The sequence below is a fragment of the Diachasmimorpha longicaudata genome, chromosome 10, assembly GCF_034640455.1.
Source record: "Diachasmimorpha longicaudata isolate KC_UGA_2023 chromosome 10, iyDiaLong2, whole genome shotgun sequence".
NCBI classification, from domain to species: Eukaryota; Metazoa; Arthropoda; class Insecta; order Hymenoptera; family Braconidae; genus Diachasmimorpha; species Diachasmimorpha longicaudata.
The window spans coordinates 7,890,765-7,913,807 of record NC_087234.1 but is presented as its reverse complement, the minus strand read 5'-3'; the positions used below and the strand labels follow the sequence as shown (position 1 = coordinate 7,913,807).

The following is a 23,043-nucleotide window of genomic DNA, read 5'->3' as shown; positions in this document are numbered from 1 at the left end:
ACATTTTTATATTATTTTGTAATCACTAAATATCTGTGATAAACTGCACATACGGGATGTGAATCACAAATGTAGAAAAAAAACTCAGAGGGTGGAGCACAAATCGAGTTGCGCAGACGATATGTGAGCAGTCAAGCTCCATCCCACATGGATTTTCTCAACGTATGAAGTTCGAAAAGAAGCACTCACGGTGAATGCTCATAGGGAGAAGGATCTTAGGGCGGATTCTCTCCCTGGAAAATGTGATGGAAAAGAAATAAATTTTCTCTTCCCTCACTTGTCTGTTGGGTTAGGGCGTGTAACGATTCCGCCTGCGCGTCTCGCCTGAGATGAGATAGATTTATAGGAAAGTATAGATTAATATTGCCATTCAGGAATACTTTGGATATACTATGAAATGATATTCACTCAGAAAAACGAAAAAAATTTCCAATCCTATTTATTGCCGACAACTAAATACCCTAAATTTTCGTTCACAAATTCCCGTAAAATTTCTTATCGGAGCGCGGGGCAATATGAAATTTGAAAATCTGCATTTGATTTTAATAATAATTTTTAAATTGGTGATTTTGCAATTTATGCAGTTGATAACTGCCATGCTCAACATAAGATTGCCTAAATGAATAAAAGGTGAAATTAATACCTTTCAATTCATAGTACACTATTATACTACAGTTTTTTTTTCTCATTTGACGGGTGATACTTTTCGCAACGTATCCTTTTTTTCCTTCACCTTTCAGATGACAAAGTTTCAAACAATGCAAATCTGCATATATAAAATATGCACGGCATTCATTAAAATACTCTTGTCTAAAACCAGCTGGTTGGTATTTCTCTGTAAAAAATTCAGGAGGGGAGTTGTTGTTAGGGCCTTCATTGAGATTCTCAGTATTCTACTTTTGTATCATGAATGACCGGTTTTTTGCCTTTTCTTTTATATTAATCACATCAGCTTTCCTATAGTTTATGATTGTTTCATTCTCCAATCTTCCCACTCAACACCAGAAAATGATTTTATATAAAACTACAATTTTTAGTGATAACGATAATGGTAATATCATTTATTTGGGTTATTATAATAAGTGGGGAGAAATTTCCCAAATTTTCACACTCCACGGCAATTATCACCAGGTATTTGTTTCACTAAATTTTCTAAAGTATCACGAAAGAAATTGGAATAATTCATTTACATATATCACCAATTGTTCATATATTGTAAGCTTGTAGATTTTGACCGGAAAAATTTTCTTATTATGGGTAAAATGATTGCTTATCGAGTATAAATAGAAATCAAAAGTCGGACAATATTCCAGACTTGGGGCAAAATGAATAATAGCCTCAAAAAATTCGTTTGGCGAGTGTGCACCATATCATAATAGTCACCTATGTCTCCTGCAGGAGTAAGGGAATATATTTCATCAGACAAGTGCAGGTCATCAATATAATCAATATTCTGCTGTGATTTTTCGGCATTTCTGAACAACTTTCACACAAATTCAGGGGAAAATTCATATTTAGAGGAATAAAAAATTTTCACTGTTCACACTGAAATATTTTATTGGCCATCGCTTTTTCCGGTCTAGCACGAAAATTCCGCTGTGTACATTCGATATTTGCACACCGCAATATAATGTATTTCAAAATTTTTGCGTTGCGATCACAGCCAACGATATTTTCTCACGGACAAGTCACAAAAAAATGAATCAAAAAAAATATTCATAACAGATTTAGAGATCAGATAAGTAACAATAATCAACTAATTCGCTGGTATCAAAAGACGGTAAGGAACAATAGAGCTACACGGGGATGAAAAAATGTAGAAAAATGTCAAAGATCACAGGGGTCAGAAGTGTCACAGAAGGTGTGATCAAATTTCATCCGGTTCAAGCATATAGAGCCACGTACGAGATTCTTCTTAATCTCGGTCGCAGCCACGTCTCATGTTGGTTTTCTTATAGGAAAGATGTTATACCCAAGACTTTGGGTAATTGCGTTATTGTTGCATATAAGGACATACAGCATATCAGTATGATAATTTCCAGCGTAACTGAATTCTGTTGACCAAATTAATTATAACCAATTAATGGATTACTTTAACAACCCCTGGGGTTGCAATCCGGCCTAAATTTAACTCCGACGCGTACAAAAGCCGGCAACTCTTTATAATCAGTCAGATAATGCACAGTTATTATGATCAAGTAATAATTTCTATGATATAAATACTGAGAAAATTTTAGTTTAAGACCAACAATACTGTAAAAATGATGAAACAGTTCACTGAAAACAAGCACGTAATTTTTAAAGAATTTTTATCTGTCTGCAGAAAATTTCTTAGACGGTATCAAGATGAGTAATTTTCTAATCATCCGATTACGAAGATCTACCGACTTTTACCCCGCGTAGAAAAATATCTGTCTTTGATATATCATTCAGAAATATGTAGAAAAATCCAAAATTTTATAATTAAATATACATATAAAGATGCATGCAGTTCAGAAGGCTCGGATTGTTGGGGGGTGAGCTGGGATACGCGCCCTATAACTCAAGGAGGACATGCGCGTCTCAAGAGAAAAATCTTATGTGAACCATTGGTTTAACTGTCTGATCAGAGTGGGTATGTGCTATGGTTGGAGCTCACATGGGGGATTAAAGTTTCGACGAATAAAACGGAACTTCGTACGGCTCACATGCGCACCCCCTCATTGGCAGTCTTCTTATACGGGCGTTGTAAGAAGGGTCCACATACACCGCCCTCGATAGTGAGGGAGGTTTTTTTTTTCACCGCTATTGATATGGCTTTCAAAATGGCAAAAATCCTCTGTCACTGTGCCCCCCCCCCCCTTCCCAATCGTTATACGCCATTTTTGATTGCTGCCAATGCTGCCATGAGAGTGGTGAGAGGCAAAGAAAGGGTAAGAAGCGATCCATAGCAGTCAATAATTAATAGACATACGGAAGGAAATTTTGGATAAAAATTAGACCTCTACAGGGTGAAATGTGGGGCAAAATGACAATCAACCTCTTTTTAGGGCAAGTTTTGTTGGAAAAATTAGACTTGGGAGGCTAATGTTTATGCTAAAACTGAAATTCGTCCGTTATTTCGCCCTTTGGAGATCTAATTTTTACCTAAAATTTATTTCCGTGCAGAGATCTAGTGCAGTAAAATTTAATAATCATGAATCACACGACAAATACTTAATCGGTGTCATGAAAAGTCTGTGAGGGCCTTCGGCCTCATCAATATTTAAAAAATATATATAATTTTCCCTGTTCCTATGCTCACGCCGGAATATTTATCATTTCAATTCGAAAATGAGAAAATTATTATGAGAAATTATATTGTGTTAATACGCAAAAAGTTGAACTAAAGAATATTGAGACGTCATCTGTGGAATTTTTACATTGGGTTGTCAAATGTAATGTGAATACTTACCAATCTTATTTGGCATGGGTACCAATTTTTTGTACGTTTCTCAAAATGCAAAAAAAATGGGTTCATTCTAGTACGTTTCAATCCCAAATTTTTTTTTATTCGTTCACTATTTCCTGTGAGACAATACCCAGTGTCCATTTGCGAAACTTGAAAACAATACGAACTTCTAAAGAATAGAATTCGCTTGAAAAAAAATACTCGTACCGGTTTCACAAGAAAAAAATGACCATTGTACAGTTCCGTATTAGCGAACGGAGAACAAAACCGCCATATATAAAGTGGGTTGCACCCGTTATTCACAATTGTTTTTTATTGATGTGGGTAAGATTTTTTTTTTTTAGTTGAAAGTATTTTTTTCTATTTTAAAGGCGGCAATAGAACTATGGTAGTACATATTCGTGAATTGATTCATGCAGAGTCTTTTACCGATCAGATGAGCTTTCGACATGAATGATTATTTTAACGGACCGTATGGGGTTTATTCTGAGATTTTTTACCATAACATGAAAGCCCTGGAAATTTTTTTGTTTCAACGCAAGCCATTTACCCAATGTTTCAAAATTTAGCAAGACTTTGTTGCAATTCAATGGTCTTAATCAGAATATCTGTCATATGTTTCTTGATATTTTTCGGTTTTACACAATAATAGAACTATTGTAGAAGATTTTTTATGAATATTCATGAAAAAGACAATCATAAGCTATTCTAGGCTGAGAGATTTTGAACAAAAATTCGCTGTGGAAAATTAATGCATACATTTGGGCTGTGGCGATGCGGTTTTTTCTACTCGCGGGGCTGACGTCGGATCCGAAGAAACAGGGGACAAGGTCTCGCAAGCGCCACGAGGGCGCGTGGCGGTCACTTTCACATTCCCCTCAACTCCTTGTCATCCCCACTCTTCTAAGCTGTTCAGCGCTGAAGAGACTATTTCTTAAACTGCAAAATGATTTGGAAAAGTACGGAAAAATGTAAAATATTTTTGTTACTAAGAAAAAAATGAAGGAAAACCCCAAAAATAATAAGAATCAGACTTATTTTTTGGTTAATTTACTATCCCCTTCACCATGATTTTCCGCTACGATCGCTCATTCCCGCGAATTTGTGAACATTTTGAGAATGAATTATAGAATAAGCCATCTTTCCATCGCTTACGCATAATGGGATTTTAGGAATTGTTGTTTTTCGCGTTTTTCTCGGCTCCTAGGCCTCCTACAGTAAAAAGAGCCCTTTCAATTCTTGATAATTTTCCGATTTGCATGCCAACCATCTTTAGGGAGAAACTGCAAAGAAAAATGAGCGTCCTCGCCGAGATTTGAACGCTCGACCCCAGAAATTACTGAGTGGTGGGGACGAAACGCGCATGAGAGGAAGGCGGTGTACATCGCCACGTACGGCTTTCCAAGGTACTTGTCCTCTGTTTTCGTGTCGGCGACATCAAAGGTTGCCAATATCTCCCTGTATCATATCTTACCGAGGACGAAGCTTGGCCAAGCCCACGTATAAAAAAAACCCATAGTCGCAAAACATTGAAATTTACCGTTTAATACAGTAGTTTTGTGAATAAATGAAAAATTACGACGTCGCGAGGAAAACCCTTCTGACGAAATCAAAATCGTGATAGTACATATGAAAAATTATGTGAAAGGTAATCAAATCTGTGCGTCGGTATAGTAGAAAGTAAAATTTCATTTTTCTGTTGTGCCTAACCTGGGGGGTGCGTGTCCTAGTTGGTGCTAGGCTCAAGGGTATAAATCCCTTCAATCGGTTATCAGTCATCCAAATTATGTAATTCATTCCTTTATCGTAACAACTACGTTATTTGACTGATTACACGACGGGTTCTGTATATAACTCATTTATAATAAATTGCTCGATTGTTGCATATTTGAAATAAAAATAACTGTGTACCGCGCAATATAAACAAAATTCTCCTTCTCTTTCGAAACGAACATTCGCGGAGGGTGAAAAAAATCATATTTTTCAAGTACCAGAGGGAGAGATGGTGGAGTTTTGTCCGTGTGATGACACACACCTCCATGTTCTTCGCACACACAGATCTAGGAACCCCTGTGCTAGGGGAAGTCTCCCTTAAGGACAACGGGACTTATTCCGTTGACGTTCGCTAGGGGTGCTATTTGACAAGTGGGATTTTCATTTGAAAAGCGCGACCGAGGTTTGAATCTCTCGGGTAATGAAAAAAATGTAAGCTTGTAATAATGAGCATATTCAAAAGACCTATGTTATAATATAAACTTTTTCTTTGATATTATTCATGATTATATTGACACGCTTAATTAGGAGGAATACTAAGCATTTTCTCGGATGTTAGCGATCTCAGCAGGTCACTAGCACATGACCACATTATTACTGTCGTCACTTGGAATGTCACTGATTTTAAACTAATGTTTATAGATGAAAAATTTAAGTTTTTCTTTCACTAAATAAGAAAAATAGCCTAGAGGAATAACTGAACTTTTTTACTGTAGGCTGGGCTTCAAGTTTACGAATTACATGCCTAAAAAAATACCGTCGATAATAATATCGGTGGTAACTTGTTGTGAAGTTCGACTCCCTCGGTTGATAACCTTCACTCACATATATCCTGCCTGGGAAATCTACAGGCGGTCAGACCGTGTTGGTAGGGTAGGATTTCAATTCTCTGTTATTTACAATCGGCATCAATTATAATTTCTAATTAGTGCCAACAGAGGGCAGCATTATTTTTATAAATAATCAAAAAATTGCCAATCAGGGTTGCTCAATTCTAACAACTGGAAATTAGAACTCTTCAATTATTAGCACCTATTATATATCAAGAGAACCCAAATTGTTTATTTAATTACAGACAAAATAATTTTTTTATTACGATGAAATCCAAACTTCAATCTATTTATAAAGAGATTGTTCAAGATCATAACTCTTCGATTCTGGAATATACCTGTCAGGCTCTATCGAATAATCGAAAAGACTCTTCGTTAAATGAAAATATGTCCAATCCATATTTATTTAATTTATCCACTTAATAACCATGACATATCTGAGCAGGCTAATCCATTGGATGGTAAAGAAAGCTAAGGCATTGTATATTATTAATTGACAATTTTACAACCTTCCCCCAACAGCAAATGATTTGCAAAACAATATGTTGTTTCAACAAAGGATATGAGAATAAACATTGTGTCACAATATCATAATTTCCCATTTAATCACAGCCTATAATAAACTGGACTTTATTAATATGAAGACCCACATTCGCCATTTGGGAAAGAAGTTCGATTTTGAACCGAGCGCAGCGCTAGTCACACGGCGGTACCCCCTCCGTGCACGTTGGCGCATCATTTAAAATCTGATTAGAGTCCATAAGTACACCCATGCCATGCCTTTTTCACGCCCATTATAATCCGAATGTACTATATTTCCCAGATAGAAACTTACGACTTGAAGTGAAGTTCATACCATGAAAAAAAGATTGGATGGAACTATACAGTCAACTCTAGATCATCTCCTCTAATAACATCAATTCTCCCATGTCTTCAACGATTTCTACATTCACTTCCGCGTCCCAAAATTTTGACAATCATACACGCACTATCACATACCAAATACATTTTGTCACTAAACACTACACATTTCAAGCATTTCACATTGCATTTCACTCACTCAAAATACCAACGCCGAAAGACAGCTTGACACTGATTACTTCCAGTTTTTAATATAAAAAACTCGTCTGAATACGTACACTCAGCTCGATGACTCTGTTTCGATAGAATATATTATTTTTTAAACTAAATTCGGGATGGAAATTAAACAAATTGAAGGAATTTGGCACAATACGGGGGGCACCGACGCCAAACACCGGCATGGCATGTCCACCATATTGAAAAAATCTCTGTTATACCGCCGAGCATAATACTAATTTTATCTTTCCCCTCAACAGAATCCGTAATAATCCTGAAAAAGTCACCAAGATTTCTTTCATATCCAATATCGAGATAAGAATTTTAAAAATTTATTTTTATTTGTTTGTTGTGAAGATCAGAAGGATTTTCTCTTTGTAAAGAAATAGTGGAAATGAAAATTTTTGAAAATTTTACAGCGGCGTTCAACATTGCAGAGGCGAAAATCCAGTTTACAAGGAAAATCACTACTGAAACCTTTCAACTTGATTGAGTTGTCTAATGTATTGGTTCACGCTGTATTGAAATTTATTTAATAATCTCTGTGGATTCTCAGAAAAATCGGTAATGTAAAACTTATTCTGACAGCCTTGACAGTGCCTTTCACTGTCAATAACTGTGTACTGAGGGTTGTTAACAGTGCAAGCTGTTAACTTCCCTTTTATTACTCTGAGAGATGAATTAACTTGACGTAACTAGAATTCAATCAAACAACGCTCTCCATGATCCTTGTTATCGTCCAACGAATCCGCCCCCCCCCCCCCCCCATTATCCTCGACAAATTCTAGAATCGATTAAGAAGACTGAAACATCGAAGCTCAATCTTCAAATTTAAGAGAAATGGAAATTTATCCTCTTTCCACTTGAGCTCAAAAAAAAATCAATCAACTCCAATCTTTAATAATAATAATGTGATTCAAGATTTAAGTAAACTATTTTTAATAATTCATTACAATTATTATTTTCTATATTAATCTTGAAAACTTATTCTTAGGCATCGATATGGTCCATGAATAGCCCTTCGCAAGACGATAAATCATCTGCCAAATTTGACAGCTTATTGAAAATAATATATAATCGAACAATTCAACATGCGATATATCTCTAATATATTTATATAGCTGCAGCAAAACACGTTGTACACAACATATGTACAATCCCTTTATCTCGTACAAATCGCATATTATATTTCCCGCCCATACACATATGCATATGTATAATTGACATAATCTATTTGATATATATTTTTCATATATTTACCTATCTCTGCAGCCAATGTGCCTCAATCCTTGTGTGATATGACAAAATGCAAATATAGGACAAAGAAAAATCTCTTGGAATTCATCAAATTCGATGGGAAAATAAAAGAAAAATCGGTAGAACAGAGAGAAGCCTAAGAAAGTAACATGGTGCCAGGATCAAGCAAGTACCATATACACACGGCAATTCCACTATTTATCTATCTTTGTCCAATATTAGTGGAGAATACAGGTAAGCGCGCAGGTGCACGCAAACATTCATGCTAGTGATCAATGGCCTCGATGCCAGTGGACTTGTGTACACGTGGGCTGGCATGGCAACGCGTTCGATAAATAGTTCAAGCTGCCGGCCACAGTACTTCCGGTTCCGTTATCGTGTAAGAATATCGAACCCCTAATAATGTAGCCCTATGTGCCTTGGCTTCGGGCCGTCTATGCTCCCTCTGCGTGCACGTGGTATATTCCAACTAGTTCGTGAGGGTGTGAGTCTATGTTAACGCTCGACATTAACGCTCATTTTGCACACGACGTTGATTTGCTGCAGTGATAAGCTGCTTCGATCGTTCGTAGAATTTCACATCAACTATAGCATCACGAGTCTGACAATCGATATGCAGGAAGCAAACTCGATGTTAACGATAACCCAGTAAAGATGGAATTATTGTATTGTTAATGTGATGATTAAAGTCACCACGAGAAAAATATCTACATTCAATCAATTTCTACAAATACCTTTTTTTCTGTACAGATATAGACTAGTTGACAATTGAATGTATTTGTACTGACTCTAATGTTTATATTTATTTCCCTCTGGTATCGGTTCTAATCGAGGATAAATTCTTTCGAGAGAACCCATTGATTTTATAAACGGAAAATTATTTTTCAATACTCGCGTTCTACTTCCACCAATTTGGGATACATTAATGTTATGTTATTCATTCATTAACTGAGCTCGGAGTGCGGCTAAGAATAGGCGGAATAAAAATTTTTTAACCCGCCTCCCTCATCCCCCCATTTACTTATTATGCATCAGTCATATTTAAATAGGATTATAATTGTTACAGTCTAGTAATGAAAATTGATGCGAATTTTCGGTATCCCACGAAAGATTATTTTTATTGCCTCATCACAGTAACAAATTCTACAGAATAATTCAATCTTACAAACTGTAATATAAAATGCACATTGGTAATTACAACAAAATACTGCCAATTATAGATGAAGGAGTAATGATAAAGCATGATAATCAAATTAGAAACTATTGAAGATCATCCTCTGTAGTTGTGTTGTGGCGCGGCGAGTAATGGCATTGTAAGATCCACGATTGTAATTTAGACATCTGTGAATTCTTCCAGTGCCAAGACCCACCAACACCAGTTGGTAAATTGCCGATTCGATTAAAAAAAAAAAAAAAAATTGTTTATAACAAGTCAATTCCAGACTCGCCTGGAATATCGACGTTGATTCCAAGCCCTCACATCAGGGCATTTTTCTATTGTCTCCATAAATGATGTTTTTCTACTAAACCAACATTATGCATAAAAATACAAAATCGATGGCGAATAAATCATTTTACATTTTTCTGGCCTTTTCCAATTTCCTTGATTATTACCCCAATGACACACATTAATATTGACCGTTGAAAGCACTAAAATAGTCGCTGACACGTGACTCGGTTATTCAGTTGACAAAATAAAATGTTCTTTACTTTTTATTACAGCTTATAACAGCTTTTGAAAGCTGGAATATATCTTGAGAAACGTATACTAGAGCTCTGAGGGATTGCCAACAACTACCCGTGTCTGAACGAAACTGACAGACATGCGATCCGAAAAGCTGCTCGGGTGGGCAGCCAGTGGAACGAAATACTGGAGGGGTTCTAAAATAAAATATAATGCGACTGCGCATGAAGGGTGAGTATTCACCCCTTTTGTATGTGTATCCTCAATATATACACATTGTTACGACAATCCCCATTTTCACCACCCTTCAATGTGCAGTCTCTGGCTTATTAGGCCGATGGTAAGAAAGGCCTCTGAATGAAGCTAATCGATAGTATGCAATAACTACATTGTATTTCTCTTTTCTGAAAAAGTTTTTTTGTTTTTCACCTACCACGATGGTATTCTGTCTAGTCGACATACGATCACCAATCAACATTTTATTTTTATTTATCGGTTTTATCTACTTTTATTCTTCGACTGCATCAGCTACGTTGCAAGAAATATTGCTCAGGACAGAACTTCGTAGTTGTTTTTTTTTCGATAAAAAAAATCCATAGAAAGGAAATAAAACGTCAACGAAGATATTTTTGTAATGACAGAATATGAGGAAAAAGGGAATACACTAATCGGGATGGTTTACCATTATTACGATTATACGTAAATAAAAAATAGCTTCTGAATAAAAAATTGTAGCCGATTTATCAATAAAGAAGAGAGTTAACAACAAGTTGAATGTTTTTATCATTGTTCTTCCATTTCAGTGCAATTTATAGGACATTTATATTATTTTTATTGTATATTTCCATTTTTCAAATCTAATGCTTGATTTTCCCCATATGAAAAATTGATCGCTCTCCTCAGTTGACCATAATTATGCGGCACCGCAGGATTTCTCATGAATTTATATGCATTGACTGAATGGAAAAGTTTGAAAAAAAAATGGACTCCTGTTATTAAAGTGTCTAAAAAAGTACAGTGACTATAGAACAGTCAAACATTTCAAAATTACTGAAGAAAAAAAAATCGAAGAGGGAAATTTTTTTTCCCCGTGCTAAATGGCAATTCTCGGGTTGCGATGTTGCCAGAAATTCTCAAAAAATTTCAATTTCACTACAATTTAGAAGGGAATATCAATAGGTGAAGAATTGAATGAATAATATCCAGGGCTATTACCAATTTTTTTTTACATAATTTAACAGACATCGAGTATCAGAAATAAATTATAAAATTTTAATCATAAATACAATAACAATATAGGATCATTACTTTCGTGTCATAAAAATTAATTATCCATGTCAAAGGTACTTTGTAGATAATATATAAGAATTATATGTTCATGGTAATTTACATGAGTGTCATATCTCCTCTTATTTTTCTTTGTTGGATAATTCGCGGAAAAATGCTTCAATAGGCAGCGAAGGTTCGTCCATTATAGGGGTTAATTTTTTCCTATGGAAGTCACTCTCAAATACTGGCATCACCGATACGGCTTTGAACATTCCCGGCTTATTGTAAAGAGCAGAAGCTGAACTTGTCAAATCTGCAACACTCAATGATGCTCTCGCAAAAGCTTCTTCATCGCTCTGAATGCTCGCATGTGGAGAGAAATTTTCCGTAGTTACTGCAACTATTTCTTTTTCTCGGTCTGGTGAATTGACTGTTATATCATCCATCGTATTATTAGGTTGCTTTTTTCCCTTATCATTTATTGTAATCGTTGTACTCACTGCAACAGCTTCCTCAGTGAAGTCAGACCTTTTTGGAATCGGCTCAGTAGTTACCAACACGGAATCTTGTACCGTAGTATCAGTACTTACAATGTTATTTTTGTGTTTCTTAAGTATCTGAGCGAATTGCCCTGATGTTTTAATTTGAGGCCTTCGACGTATTGGCTGTACAAACAGGTTTTCATTTTCAAAATTATTTACCTGTAATTTATTCTCTGTATTAGTCGCTTCAGTGGTACTATTAATGATTTTTTTTCGTTGAATGGCTGTGTTGTAGGGTCGATACCCAGGAATTTTACTACGTTTTCCCTCAATTAAATCACTGACGTTGATACTTTTTGGTAAATAACTTGGAGTTGAAGATTTTGATTTAGTGTAATACCTCGGGGTGTACTTGTACCTTCCAGACCCTTTTAATTGCGTAGACTGGGTCGTTGTAGAAGTACTTTGCGTCGTCGAAGCCTGACTCAATCGATTTCTGTAATCCAACCGACTTTTATAGTCTTTCACACTAAATCTTGGACGAGTATTATTTGTCATTTTCATGGGTCTCAGTCTGTAGGTTGGCCTTGTAGTTACATCCACGATATCCGGAGAATTTGAATTATTACCGTTAATTTTTTTCTCCCCAACCAATGATGATGCCCATTCGGACAGTTGTGTGCTCATCACCGTTTCATCATCTCCATATTTTTCAGTCAAGTTGAATAAATTTTCCAGGGGAGCAATTTCAGAGGTATAGTTACGCATTATACTGCTCATTATCTCCATTGTGCTTGTGGTGACTTCTTCAGGAGATTTGGCATGCGTTACAGATGAAACTTCCTCGTGGTTTTCCTCATTAATCGGCGATTGAGTACTCCATTTGCGGATCTTGGTTGCCTCGTTATTTTCACGTGTAAAAAGTGTCGTCAACTCTTCGGAAGTCACTGTATTGGTTTTTTCTTCTTGCTCAACAGTAACGGACTCAGTCTCATTCTTACGATCATCATCAATATCATTAATTATTGTCGATTTGTTTGTTGAGTAATAAGAGGGGGTGGTAATGAGGCGGTGATTACTGTTAACATCAGGAATATTTTCTGTCGTGATTGCAATCGATTGAATTGATGATAATGACGATGTTACCTCGGGCTCCAGGGGCGGTCTTCTGCGACGTGTTGATCCTCTATTTTGTAATCTCGTCTTCATAGTTGTAGATCTTCTCGGCGTTGTATCGATAACGAACGCCACAGTCCTATTAACATTAACTGGAGTAATGGCCGATCCTTCGGGAGGAGTCTCGAACGTTTGGGAATTTTTTGATGTCACTTCTGGACCAGTGATAAAGGTAGGTTTCACCGCAACAACCAACTCCGGTGATGTGTTCTCCAATTTGATGGAATTATTGATTTTTTCATGCCCGGGATCGGTATCAGGTCTTTCATTGTGAATAACGTCGTCGTCGTAGTGGCTAATTTCACTACTAACTACAATTCTGTGATTATGAACTTTCTTTCTTTTTCCAGTTGATACATCAGCTTCAGTTAAATTACGAATCGGATGCCTCGTAGAATAATCAAAAATTGAGCTTTCCCTGGTAGTCGATTCATCCACTTGTTTTTTACTGTAATTAACATTATAATGTTTGGGGGGTAATTGGCCAGCTGGTGGCCTCCTCTCCGAATTTGTTAATTTCACAGCTTCGTAAACTGGAAATTCTTTATCACCGTTCAATTCTCCAGGTGATTCTGTTTCTTCATACTTCTCAGTTGGTTTGCTGGTGATGGGATTCTTATGACTTTGAAACTCTTCCAGCTTTAGCCTATCGCGCTCTAACAGTTGTTGTTGTAAAAGAAATTGTTGTTCATTGAAATGCTTCAACGAAATACTCTCCGGTGTTTCCTGACGTAATTTCGGAGTAATCGGTGCAATTTTCTCAGGTAAAATTTGAGTTTTCAATTTATTTTCGGTAACAGCCGGTGCTTTATGTCGCGTTGCATTATTTGCTCTGTTAAACTGCACTGGTTTATTCAACTTGGGCAATATATCCCGTAATTGCTCCTTTGATGTGGACATCAACCAGCTCGGTGTTGTATTTTTTTTACGACCACTGTAGTAATTATCACTAGCCGGACCGTTGGGTAAGTGATCATCGGACGTGTCGAAATGCTGTTTTCCTGGAGAATTTTGATCGAAACCGTAGTGAGGCTCGACGTAGCGGTTGTTTGGAGTCGTGACAACTGCATACAGATTGCCAGGATGATGTGCTGTAACGTATTCATTGGGATTTTCAACCGCAGGTTTTGGTGGACTAGGGGCATCATAAGGAGATTTGAATACAGGTGGATGGCCAATTTGGGTGTAGTAATGATTTCCACCATCGGCAATAGCACTGGCCTCACTGTGGACTGAATATTGTCTGAATGGTAGATGGTAGGAGGCCATATTGTCGCGGATATTCGACATCCAGGCCGATTGCGTAGGTGATTGGGATTTGTATGATTCACTGGCCGTCTGATACTGACGTAGAGGATGATGAGCCAGTTGATCTCTAGAAGGTACAATGCCGGGGAGCTTTTTAACCACCGACGATGATGATGGGGGTGATGATGCCCCTGCCGATATGAATGTAAACTGAGTATTCATAGGGGTGTAAATGGTGTCCCGATATTGGGAACCGCCATAGGCATCGCCGCTTATTTTGATTTTTTGATAGGGTTCTATCCTCTGCCGAGGGGGAGGCACCAGAAAGTCGTACTCGTTGGTATTTAAGGCATCACGGTACCCTTTGCTTTCGTCTCCTTTACGATTTTTTGATATTGAGTGACCAAAGATACTGAAACTACCCAGAATACTTGGTGGGGTGTAATCGTATTGATGAATTGTGTCTACTGATTTTCGATGGGGTTTTGATATCTTGAAGTTTGCTTCCCGCTCGGAATCAAAGTGGGAAATTGTGTAGGCGGCGTAGTTACTTGGGGGTGAAACATTTTCTACATTATCATATGTCACTAAGGGTTGCCAACCATTTTTCCCCGGGAGTTCCTGTGAAAAATTATAATCTTGTTAGCTGGACTGCATATTATAAACGTTTATTCTATAATTATGGGAGCAAAAATTTTATATGGTAAATTTCTAAATTAGCAAATACATGGAGAAAGATATACTCACCCCATTTTTTACATGACCGCTTTTTACGATACAGATCAATGCACTGCAGATCCATATCGTGAGTGAACCTGAGAGATATGTAGTTTTGTAATTAATTCAATATTTAATATTTATCATTTGCATTCAATAACAGCGCGCTCTCTCTCTCTCTCTCTCTCTCTCTCTCGCTCTCTTTTAAAATCCATCCTCAAGTAACAACAATAACTATGGGCCGAGAAAATTAATGTTTTTTAATTTGGCGGTCTCTTTGAGAAACTAGTTAATTGACTGGTGCTTTCTCCCTATTATTAGCTATAACCTGAGCGACATTTAAAATTAAAATCCAAAACTCTGGACTTTTAGATTCAATAATATAGCCCACTTTCAGAAAATAGTAAAGGCAAAAGCAAGGTCTTACTTACTCCAAAAAAATGGGTGTCTCGACATCTTTTCAATAATTTAGAGCATTGGGATAAAATTCTGAAAAGGAAAAATTAATATTTTCAATAATTACACACACTCGACTCACTATAAAATGTGAAAATGCTAAAATGACATGTTGGCACTTGCCAACTTTAAGTTATATATATATTATAATATGTATTGTAATAAACATAAATTGAAGTGGTTTGTTGAAACATCCCCCTTTAGTTATGTATTTGAATGGAACGTGGTCAACAAGACATTTAGAAATTTTTGAATGCGAAAAATTTGATTAGACTTTAAAAAAAATTCAAATCTTCTTTGCTTGAATATATGAAGCGTTCCAAATAATATTCTCAAATTTCATATTAATGTTCTCGAACTGAACGGGAAAGTGTGACCTCATTTTTCCAAACCAACTAGTGCACATCACTACTATCATCCCAACTTAAAACATATAAAGCAGAAAATCCATTTATATTTCCATCAATTTATTAAACTAGTCATTCTTTCCTTCTCATAATTGATATAATTTGCATTAGATTTTCTCCAGTGAATATTATAAAAACAATCTTACTAAACTTTCAAATTATGACACAAAGCACATTTTCCTTGAGAAATTTTCGCGATTCAAGTCCTCGCTTAGATTTCCTCTCGTCAATGTTGAAAGTAAAACAATTAGGGCAGAATTTACCAAAGAACCCTATTTTTCCAACAAAACTCTATTTATTTTTTCAACTCATCTTTTCACAATTGTTGAAAAACCTTACAACATCTTTCCCACCGGCCATAACTCGAAATATTATTTCCCGTCGAGAGATTTAATCGTGAATGAAAATTTGTCGGTTTTCAACTTTTGCGAAGATATTGCATTGATCATCAGAATGATTAAGAAAAAATATTTGTGCAATAGTGTGTAATTAATTTATTGCTAAATTTAATATGAATAAAGTAATACCAACTCTTACTTTATAACAAAATTACTGAAAGAACCACCTCATGTACCACTGTTACTGATAACTTGCGATTTGTCAACTGAACAGCACGATATTGTTTGTCAATTTCTTACGGAAAATTGCTCACTCATTTTTGAGGTCGTTCAGTCAAATTGACTGCCACGCACGTACTGGCTGAGGTGTTTCAGTAGTTTTGCCACTCACTACATGTTTAACCGAGTTCCCTCTCTCGCAACAATTCAAAAGAAAGTAGGCTTCATCTGACCCCTCCTTTTCCTTCAATACATATCTCTATCACTTTATGTGCATATAACACGTGATTCTTTGAATTTTCTATGCGATAGAAAGTGGAAATGTTAAATACACTTGCTTTAGCCTCGATCTTATCGGTATGTTTTCATTTACGCATGCAGATAAATTATTAGTCCATTTAAAATTTATTGAATCTCCATAAAACAAAATACATCATTCCAATTTATTTACTGTCAATTTGTTACATGAATCGCTTCCAATCATAATCATCATTGAGATTTTATCAATAATTGGTGTCTACGAGAGAGGAAAATAAACAAAAAATCTGCGAAAATTTTATTATTCGTCTTTGTTCCAAATTATTTCTATATGTATATTAATGGAAAATATAGCTACAAGATGAATAATTTATATTATTTATCGAATTTGGTGGGTAATACCGGGGAATTAATTGGATTTCCAGGCCATCAATACACATGACAAGAATTTTAGATCGCAAGTGCGTTTAACTGCTGGTGATGAGGACACCAATCAGGAACATAGAAATTGAAAAGAAATTTTATGATTGGTCTACTTTGTAGGCGCTCATTGGAACGAAGGATATATTAAATTCTCTCTGGCCGGTCCACACCATTTCTATATTCGAAATAGAATTGGAAAAATAGAGAATTGATGATTCACACTGTCATGTTTGAAACATTTCTTCTCATGATTATGCAGTATTACAGTAGCTCGTGATCAGAAATTGGAGAAATTTCTCGGTAAATCAGTGGAAAAAAGTTAATTTTTATGATTAGACTTTTTCACAATTCTCTAATATAGATTTCTCATGTTAATGGCCGGGCAAATGATAGATTGCATGTTCTTTTTTATGCTGAAATAGATGAACTCAAACCTTATAAGATTCCCTAATAATTACTAGCCTGAAAAGTGCAATAATGAATAAATTAATACTCCTCTGAAGTAAATGAAGATGTGCCCTATCTCATTTTTTTAAATATATGCAAACACTAACCTTGGCAGAATATTTTCACATAAATAAAAAAAATATAAAATCATGGCTCTCTACTACACTTACTCGAAATGTTGATTCAAATTTTTTTCTTTCTTTATTTATTCTTATATTTAGTTTTGCTCTCCTTCCCACTGGTCCCAGTCGAAGCAAAATCATAATTTAGCGGCCTTTAGCGACCTTCGAAGGGCAGCAATTAGGTGATCGTCACAAGCTGCCAACGGATGGTATGTAAAACATATCGGAAAACATCATGTGTGTGAGGTGAAAGAAACATGATGAGAGAATTATGCAATTTACTACAAATCAAAGAGATAATAATCCATAAAATACATATGAGTGAAAGCCGTAAGTGAGGAAAAATGATTCGCAGAAATAGGTAAGGCCCAACACTATACTCCAACAGCTCATCTCCATTAACAACAATTGTTTCACTGCTGCAAACTGTGAAAAAAATTCTAATCCCTAATTGTTAATTCCATTGTATCAATCTAAGAGGAAAAATCTTCAAGAAATTCTGCATGATACCTTGAGACAATGACTTTCCTTACTGTCAATTGAACGTAACCTCTCACATTTAGAAACTTTGCATGTACTCCATTAATATGCACTGTTTCTCTGCGGAATATGTTATGTAAAAATTTGTAATTAATTACGGAAACTAGTAATTATATCGGTATCTGCTTTATTCCACCCGGTGAAAGAGAGAAAAGATGAGGAAAATTAATGGAACGTATTGCAGGACAAAGTATAAGCTGTTCATGATCGCTTTCATCCTGGGCTCAACAATATTATATTGTGAATTTCTTGCCTATGAAATTCAACGTTTTAAATGGTCTGGGAGGGAATGCAACGAATGCGTCAAGGTATTGCTTGTTGCAGATCCACAGATACTGGGAGAAAAAAATGAAAATTATTTTGGCGCGTGGTTTGCTCGGTGGGACAACGATAGGTAAAGATTTCTCTTTTCATCCAATTGATAATTTATTAATTGAATTTATTGATGATGTACAGATATTTGGCGAAAACATTTACTAGGGCCATGAGCCATGCCCAACCCGATGTGATAGTATTTCTTGGAGATCTCATGGACGAGGGTCACATCTCCACAATGCAAGATTTTAGTAGATATAAAAGTAGATTTGATCGTATATTTCAAACGCCTGAGCATATTTTGGTAATTTTATTATTACTATTTATAGCAAAGATATATAAACTATGGAGTCTCGCTTCATGTTATTAAATTGATAGTCACTTTGCTTTCTTGTTTTCTTTTTATAATCTCAAAAGTCAATATTACTTATCTTGGTGATTGATATTTCTTTTGTTTAGACAATTTATTTGCCAGGCGATAATGACATTGGTGGGGAGGAAGACAGTGTGTCAGCAGCTATTCACAACAGATTTAAATTTGCATTTTCTCAGCCAGACTATCTGACCCACAAAAGTTTGAGTTTTTACAAGGTATTCGACAAAATTACTGCTACAATTAGTTGATCATTGGCTAATACTAGCAGAATTCTAACTGTCTAAATGTTTTAATTATCAAATTAATTATATTCAAGGTAAATCGATTGACTCACTATATGCCAAAAGCGCCTGAAGATGCCTTTCTCAGTGAATATACAGAAAGAAATACAACGAATATTATACTCAGTCATATGCCATTGTTATTCTCATCTGGTTCATTTGTAAAAAATGTACGTAGGTAATTAGAATTGAGAATATCTCGAAATCTAGGGGAGATAATAAAATTTTGATTAGAGCCTTCGTTGTGGAGTGATTTGATTACTACAACAATTGATGCTACAAAAATTTCGCTATCTCTCTTAAATTCAGAAGGAATTGCTGAGACACTCAACTTAGAAATAAGTAAACTTATCTTGCTTACAAAACATTCACCAATATTCTTTAATATACCCATTACCGTATAGGTAATTAAGGAACTCTCACCCCAGGTGATTTTCACAGCTCATGAGCACAAAGCCATGCACCTGAGCCTCGATACAACGATAGATGAATTGAGTGATATTTGGGTCTTACCACCTCATGAAACCTCTCTTTATCAGCTGCGTTTAGACATGGGTGATATACATGAATTACAAATACCGACTTGTTCGTACAGAATGGGAACAGTCAACATGGGCTACGGATTGGCCTATATCGGTACACAATCTATCGGCTTTTAATAGATTTTCTTTCATGAATTACGACTGTAATTAAATCTACTCAATATTATCGTTGCTTGCAGATACCCATGAAAAATCAGTGGACTTTACAATATTGTGGCTGCCTGAAAGATTTCCTAAACTGAAAGGATACCTCTGGGTATTCTCGATCGTTATGACTTTCATTCTGTCTAGTTTTATCTGCAACTGCTGTGCCTGGTCAACTCACGTGGCCTATTCACACTTACCTGCTGTGTAGTGATATTGAAAATTATGTCATACTAATTTAATCAGCCTTTTTTAAATAGAAAGATACAAAAACTGATGTGCGTTCCATCCTCTAGTATATAGGAAATTCTCAGATTTTATTAATAACTTTAAGGAATTATATTGGTAAAAAGCGTAGAAGAAAAACATTCAACTGACAATAAATAAAGAGGTGAGTAAAAATGGATGTAAATACATTATTTAATTATCCCATATCCATGTCACTTCAATACAAAACAATTTCCAGAATAAGACAGCTCACAAATCACAATAGTCGATGCCAACTTAATTCTAGTTTCTCTTTTTTTTATTGGTTAGTGAAATGAATTAGTCTTAATGCTATGGTATGGTAATGGATAATTATTTTTATCACTATAATGATGGTAAATACATCAAACTTAAAGCTGGAAATAGTCAGTGGAGAGAGGTTAAGACAGTGAAGGTGTTCAATATCTAGAAGATTAAACAGTTATTATGATGTCTTTTCGATAAAGTAAGTAGGCAATGGATGCCCACACTACTGTTGTCCAGACATTCATAGCGAGTGCTGTAGCATGAGAAGCATCATTCACTTCCCAGGCCCAGGGGAAGCTCTTCATTGTAAAGTAGTGACCAACGTACAGAAAAAGGGCATTAGCACCCGCATAAATTAATGGCCTTCCATTCCAAATTTTTCTGTGATCAATAATATAGTATAAAATGCCGAAGAGTAAGAAGGCAAAGCAGCAAGTGGTGAGGACGAATGACAATGACATGATATTTTTACTAACGGGAATGACGCCTCCTTTGCTCCAGTTACAAAGAAAACCAGCCACCAATCCCTGGAAAAAATGTATCAAAGTAGTTCAGTACTATTATGTCTCAATAAAATATAATGTAGGTATACTCACAAGAAAAACTGCCCAAGAAAACCATCTGACAATTTTGGAAGCAGTGTGAAGGTAATAGCAGAATAATATTCTCCCGGCTTGGACACCAAGTTGGACGATTAGTACAGCAGATAGGGTGTTTAAAATTCCTGTGGACAGGACATTGCGAGAAAATATATTTAAAATCTCTTCAAAATCTCTGTGCAGGTGCGCGTAAGGAAAGTTACATTTATACAAGGAAATATAAATAATACCTTCAGGATCATATGAACCAACAGTTCCATAAACTGGATTATGGATTTTCTTGTACATGTGGCTACCAAAAACCATTCTGTCGATATAACTGGCGGCGCCCCCAGTGCAATTGGCATATTGCTGGCGATACTCGTTACCTCCTGGGCCAAGATATCCCATAGGGCAGCCGGGCACGGGTAGAAGAAATATGATTAACAGGTGAATTACAATCAGCGTAAGGACAATGAGCCACTGTGCCCAGGCATCCAGAACGTCTTGCAAAAAAGCGAATCTTCCATACTAGCAAGAGACAAACAACCAGAACTTGAATATATCTTATCATCATCACCATAATAATAAAGAAAAATCATCCACCCGTTCTATCTGACGTACCTGATAATTTCGTTGAGATTTCATTCCAATAGTTTCAATACTGGCACAAATGAAATAAGTAACACCAAGTAACTGCAGAACTCCAGTAAATCTTAGATTCGGTAAGCTCGTGCCCCCTTGTCCATTAATAATTAATCCTAATAAAATCAAAATGAGCCCACGTCGAAGGAATTTCAGAATAATTCGAGGTCTTGAGATGGAGAGCCGCATCTCTGACTTCAATGAGAGCACAATTGTCAATCCCATAATCCAAGCGAACCAGGGCAGTACAAGATCAGCTATAGTCAGGCCAAACCAGGGTGAATGTGTGAAGAAAACGTATTCTCCTCCTCCATTGTTAACAAAAATCATGAGTAGCACAGCGATACCACGAAAAGCATCGATTGTTTTAATTCTCGTACTGGCTCTTGTAACTCTGATCACTGGTGGTTCATTGTCCACCTGCCCCGAGTCATCGAGAGGTCCTGTATCATCATGATCAGTACCAGTACTTCTCCAGAGAAATCCTCTGACAATGTTGATCAGATATTTCGTTGTTATAGCAGTTAATGGGCCAATTATCAGAACCACAAAAGCAGCCAGAATCGGAAGGTATGGATTCGTTGGCTCCTGAATTGTATAAATGAACGAACATATCGAGTCGTGAGATAAATTCCAGCCATAATGTCCATGCTCTATGAATTTGTACGTTGTATGACACCACTGGAGATTGTTCTGGACATAGTACATGTGCTGGGGCCATTTTGTTGAGACCGGCAATGTTGTATTACTCTTTGCTGACACATTAGCCCACAGCTGATTGACACAGGCATTGCATTCATTGAAGAAGGAGTAAAGGGATACTGATGTATTGTAATCGTTAATGACACTGACACAGGCAACATCTATGCCAAGGCTTTCCTTTGGATTTTCGCAAATGTTATATGCCATTTTTTCAAACATTATAAAGCAAAAAAATCCCGATCTGACTATGATTCCGAAATATATTTATCGTCTAGTGTATGCTCAAGGTTTTTTTTTTCGTTTTCCTGTTCCGCCATCCACTAACTCATTTTCCTCTCGTACCACATGATCAGCTGAGTAAGCATCTTGTAAAATTAACGCAGGTACTAATTACTGAGATGGTTAGATTGTATATGTATAGGTTGATTGAAACGAAATTCACTGTCAATGATAAAAATAGCGCCCATAAATATATGTGATTATGCTAACCCAACCTCTGTGATAAGGGACACACATGATAGTACATTTCTATTTCCAATGTTAGCAGTCACTGTTGAAAGTAGAGAGCAGTAAGAATATTCCGAGAGAATTAAAAACTACTCAGATACTATTTTCTTTTAATCGAAATATGTACACATCTGATACTGCCTTACTATGTGATTTTTTTTTTGTTGTTATGGCTGTTATTACCATTATGCTGAGTCTGGCCAATCAAAGACTTTGTTGAGACGGCTCCCCTTCTGCGCATGAGCAACAGTACTCCATCCGTCTTTTAAATATCGCATAAGAAAATT

General features: G+C 36.1%; 3 protein-coding genes across 6 annotated transcripts; 1 reads left to right on the top strand and 2 right to left on the bottom strand.

The window, feature by feature from the left end:
- Window positions 1–11,252: 11,252 nt before the first annotated feature.
- Window positions 11,253–17,802, bottom strand: LOC135166776 (uncharacterized). Of its 2 annotated transcripts, none has more exons than XM_064129337.1 (4): window positions 17,662–17,802; window positions 15,375–15,432; window positions 14,974–15,041; window positions 11,253–14,847 (listed from the first exon to the last, which is right to left on the bottom strand). In XM_064129337.1, exons 2-4 carry the CDS (start codon window positions 15,397–15,399, stop codon window positions 11,461–11,463), a joined length of 3,480 nt encoding a protein of 1,159 aa, XP_063985407.1. In that variant the 5' UTR covers window positions 15,400–15,432; window positions 17,662–17,802; the 3' UTR covers window positions 11,253–11,460. The 2 variants fall into 2 exon arrangements, with proteins under 2 accessions (XP_063985407.1, XP_063985406.1); XM_064129336.1 differs by lacking the exon at window positions 17,662–17,802 and adding an exon at window positions 16,344–17,541.
- A 31-nt stretch (window positions 17,803–17,833) lies between these two features.
- Window positions 17,834–20,851, top strand: Mppe (Metallophosphoesterase). Of its 3 annotated transcripts, none has more exons than XM_064129405.1 (7): window positions 17,834–17,974; window positions 18,338–18,547; window positions 18,610–18,772; window positions 18,928–19,059; window positions 19,161–19,295; window positions 19,554–19,761; window positions 19,847–20,851. In XM_064129405.1, the coding sequence occupies exons 1-7, from the start codon at window positions 17,958–17,960 to the stop codon at window positions 20,020–20,022; spliced, it is 1,041 nt and encodes a 346-aa protein (XP_063985475.1). In that variant the 5' UTR covers window positions 17,834–17,957; the 3' UTR covers window positions 20,023–20,851. The 3 variants fall into 3 exon arrangements, with proteins under 3 accessions (XP_063985475.1, XP_063985473.1, XP_063985476.1); XM_064129403.1 differs by having other exon boundaries at window positions 19,530–19,761; XM_064129406.1 differs by lacking the exon at window positions 19,161–19,295 and having other exon boundaries at window positions 19,530–19,761.
- Window positions 20,214–22,933, bottom strand: LOC135166788 (heparan-alpha-glucosaminide N-acetyltransferase-like). The gene is made up of 4 exons (XM_064129380.1): window positions 21,527–22,933; window positions 21,154–21,433; window positions 20,921–21,048; window positions 20,214–20,851 (listed from the first exon to the last, which is right to left on the bottom strand). The coding sequence occupies exons 1-4, from the start codon at window positions 22,466–22,468 to the stop codon at window positions 20,492–20,494; spliced, it is 1,710 nt and encodes a 569-aa protein (XP_063985450.1). The 5' UTR covers window positions 22,469–22,933; the 3' UTR covers window positions 20,214–20,491.
- Window positions 22,934–23,043: the final 110 nt, after the last annotated feature.

Bases quoted from the DNA above. Each gene is read 5' to 3' on its own strand.
- LOC135166788 (XM_064129380.1), bottom strand. From the start codon at position 22,468: ATGTTTGAAAAAATGGCATATAACATTTGCGAAAATCCAAAGGAAAGC. The intron at 21,049-21,153 runs GTATTATTTATA...TCCTGTCCACAG, and splicing joins TGGTTCATATGATCCTGAAG to GAATTTTAAACACCCTATCT. The intron at 20,852-20,920 runs GTGAGTATACCT...CATTTTTTCCAG, and splicing joins TTTCTTGGGCAGTTTTTCTT to GGATTGGTGGCTGGTTTTCT.
- Mppe (XM_064129403.1), top strand. The intron at 18,548-18,609 runs GTAAAGATTTCT...GATGATGTACAG, and splicing joins GCTCGGTGGGACAACGATAG to ATATTTGGCGAAAACATTTA. The intron at 18,773-18,927 runs GTAATTTTATTA...TCTTTTGTTTAG, and splicing joins AAACGCCTGAGCATATTTTG to ACAATTTATTTGCCAGGCGA.
- LOC135166776 (XM_064129337.1), bottom strand. From the start codon at position 15,399: ATGTCGAGACACCCATTTTTTTGGA. The intron at 15,042-15,374 runs GTAAGTAAGACC...CATATCTCTCAG, and splicing joins GAGACACCCATTTTTTTGGA to GTTCACTCACGATATGGATC. The intron at 14,848-14,973 runs GTGAGTATATCT...AATTTTTCACAG, and splicing joins GCGGTCATGTAAAAAATGGG to GAACTCCCGGGGAAAAATGG.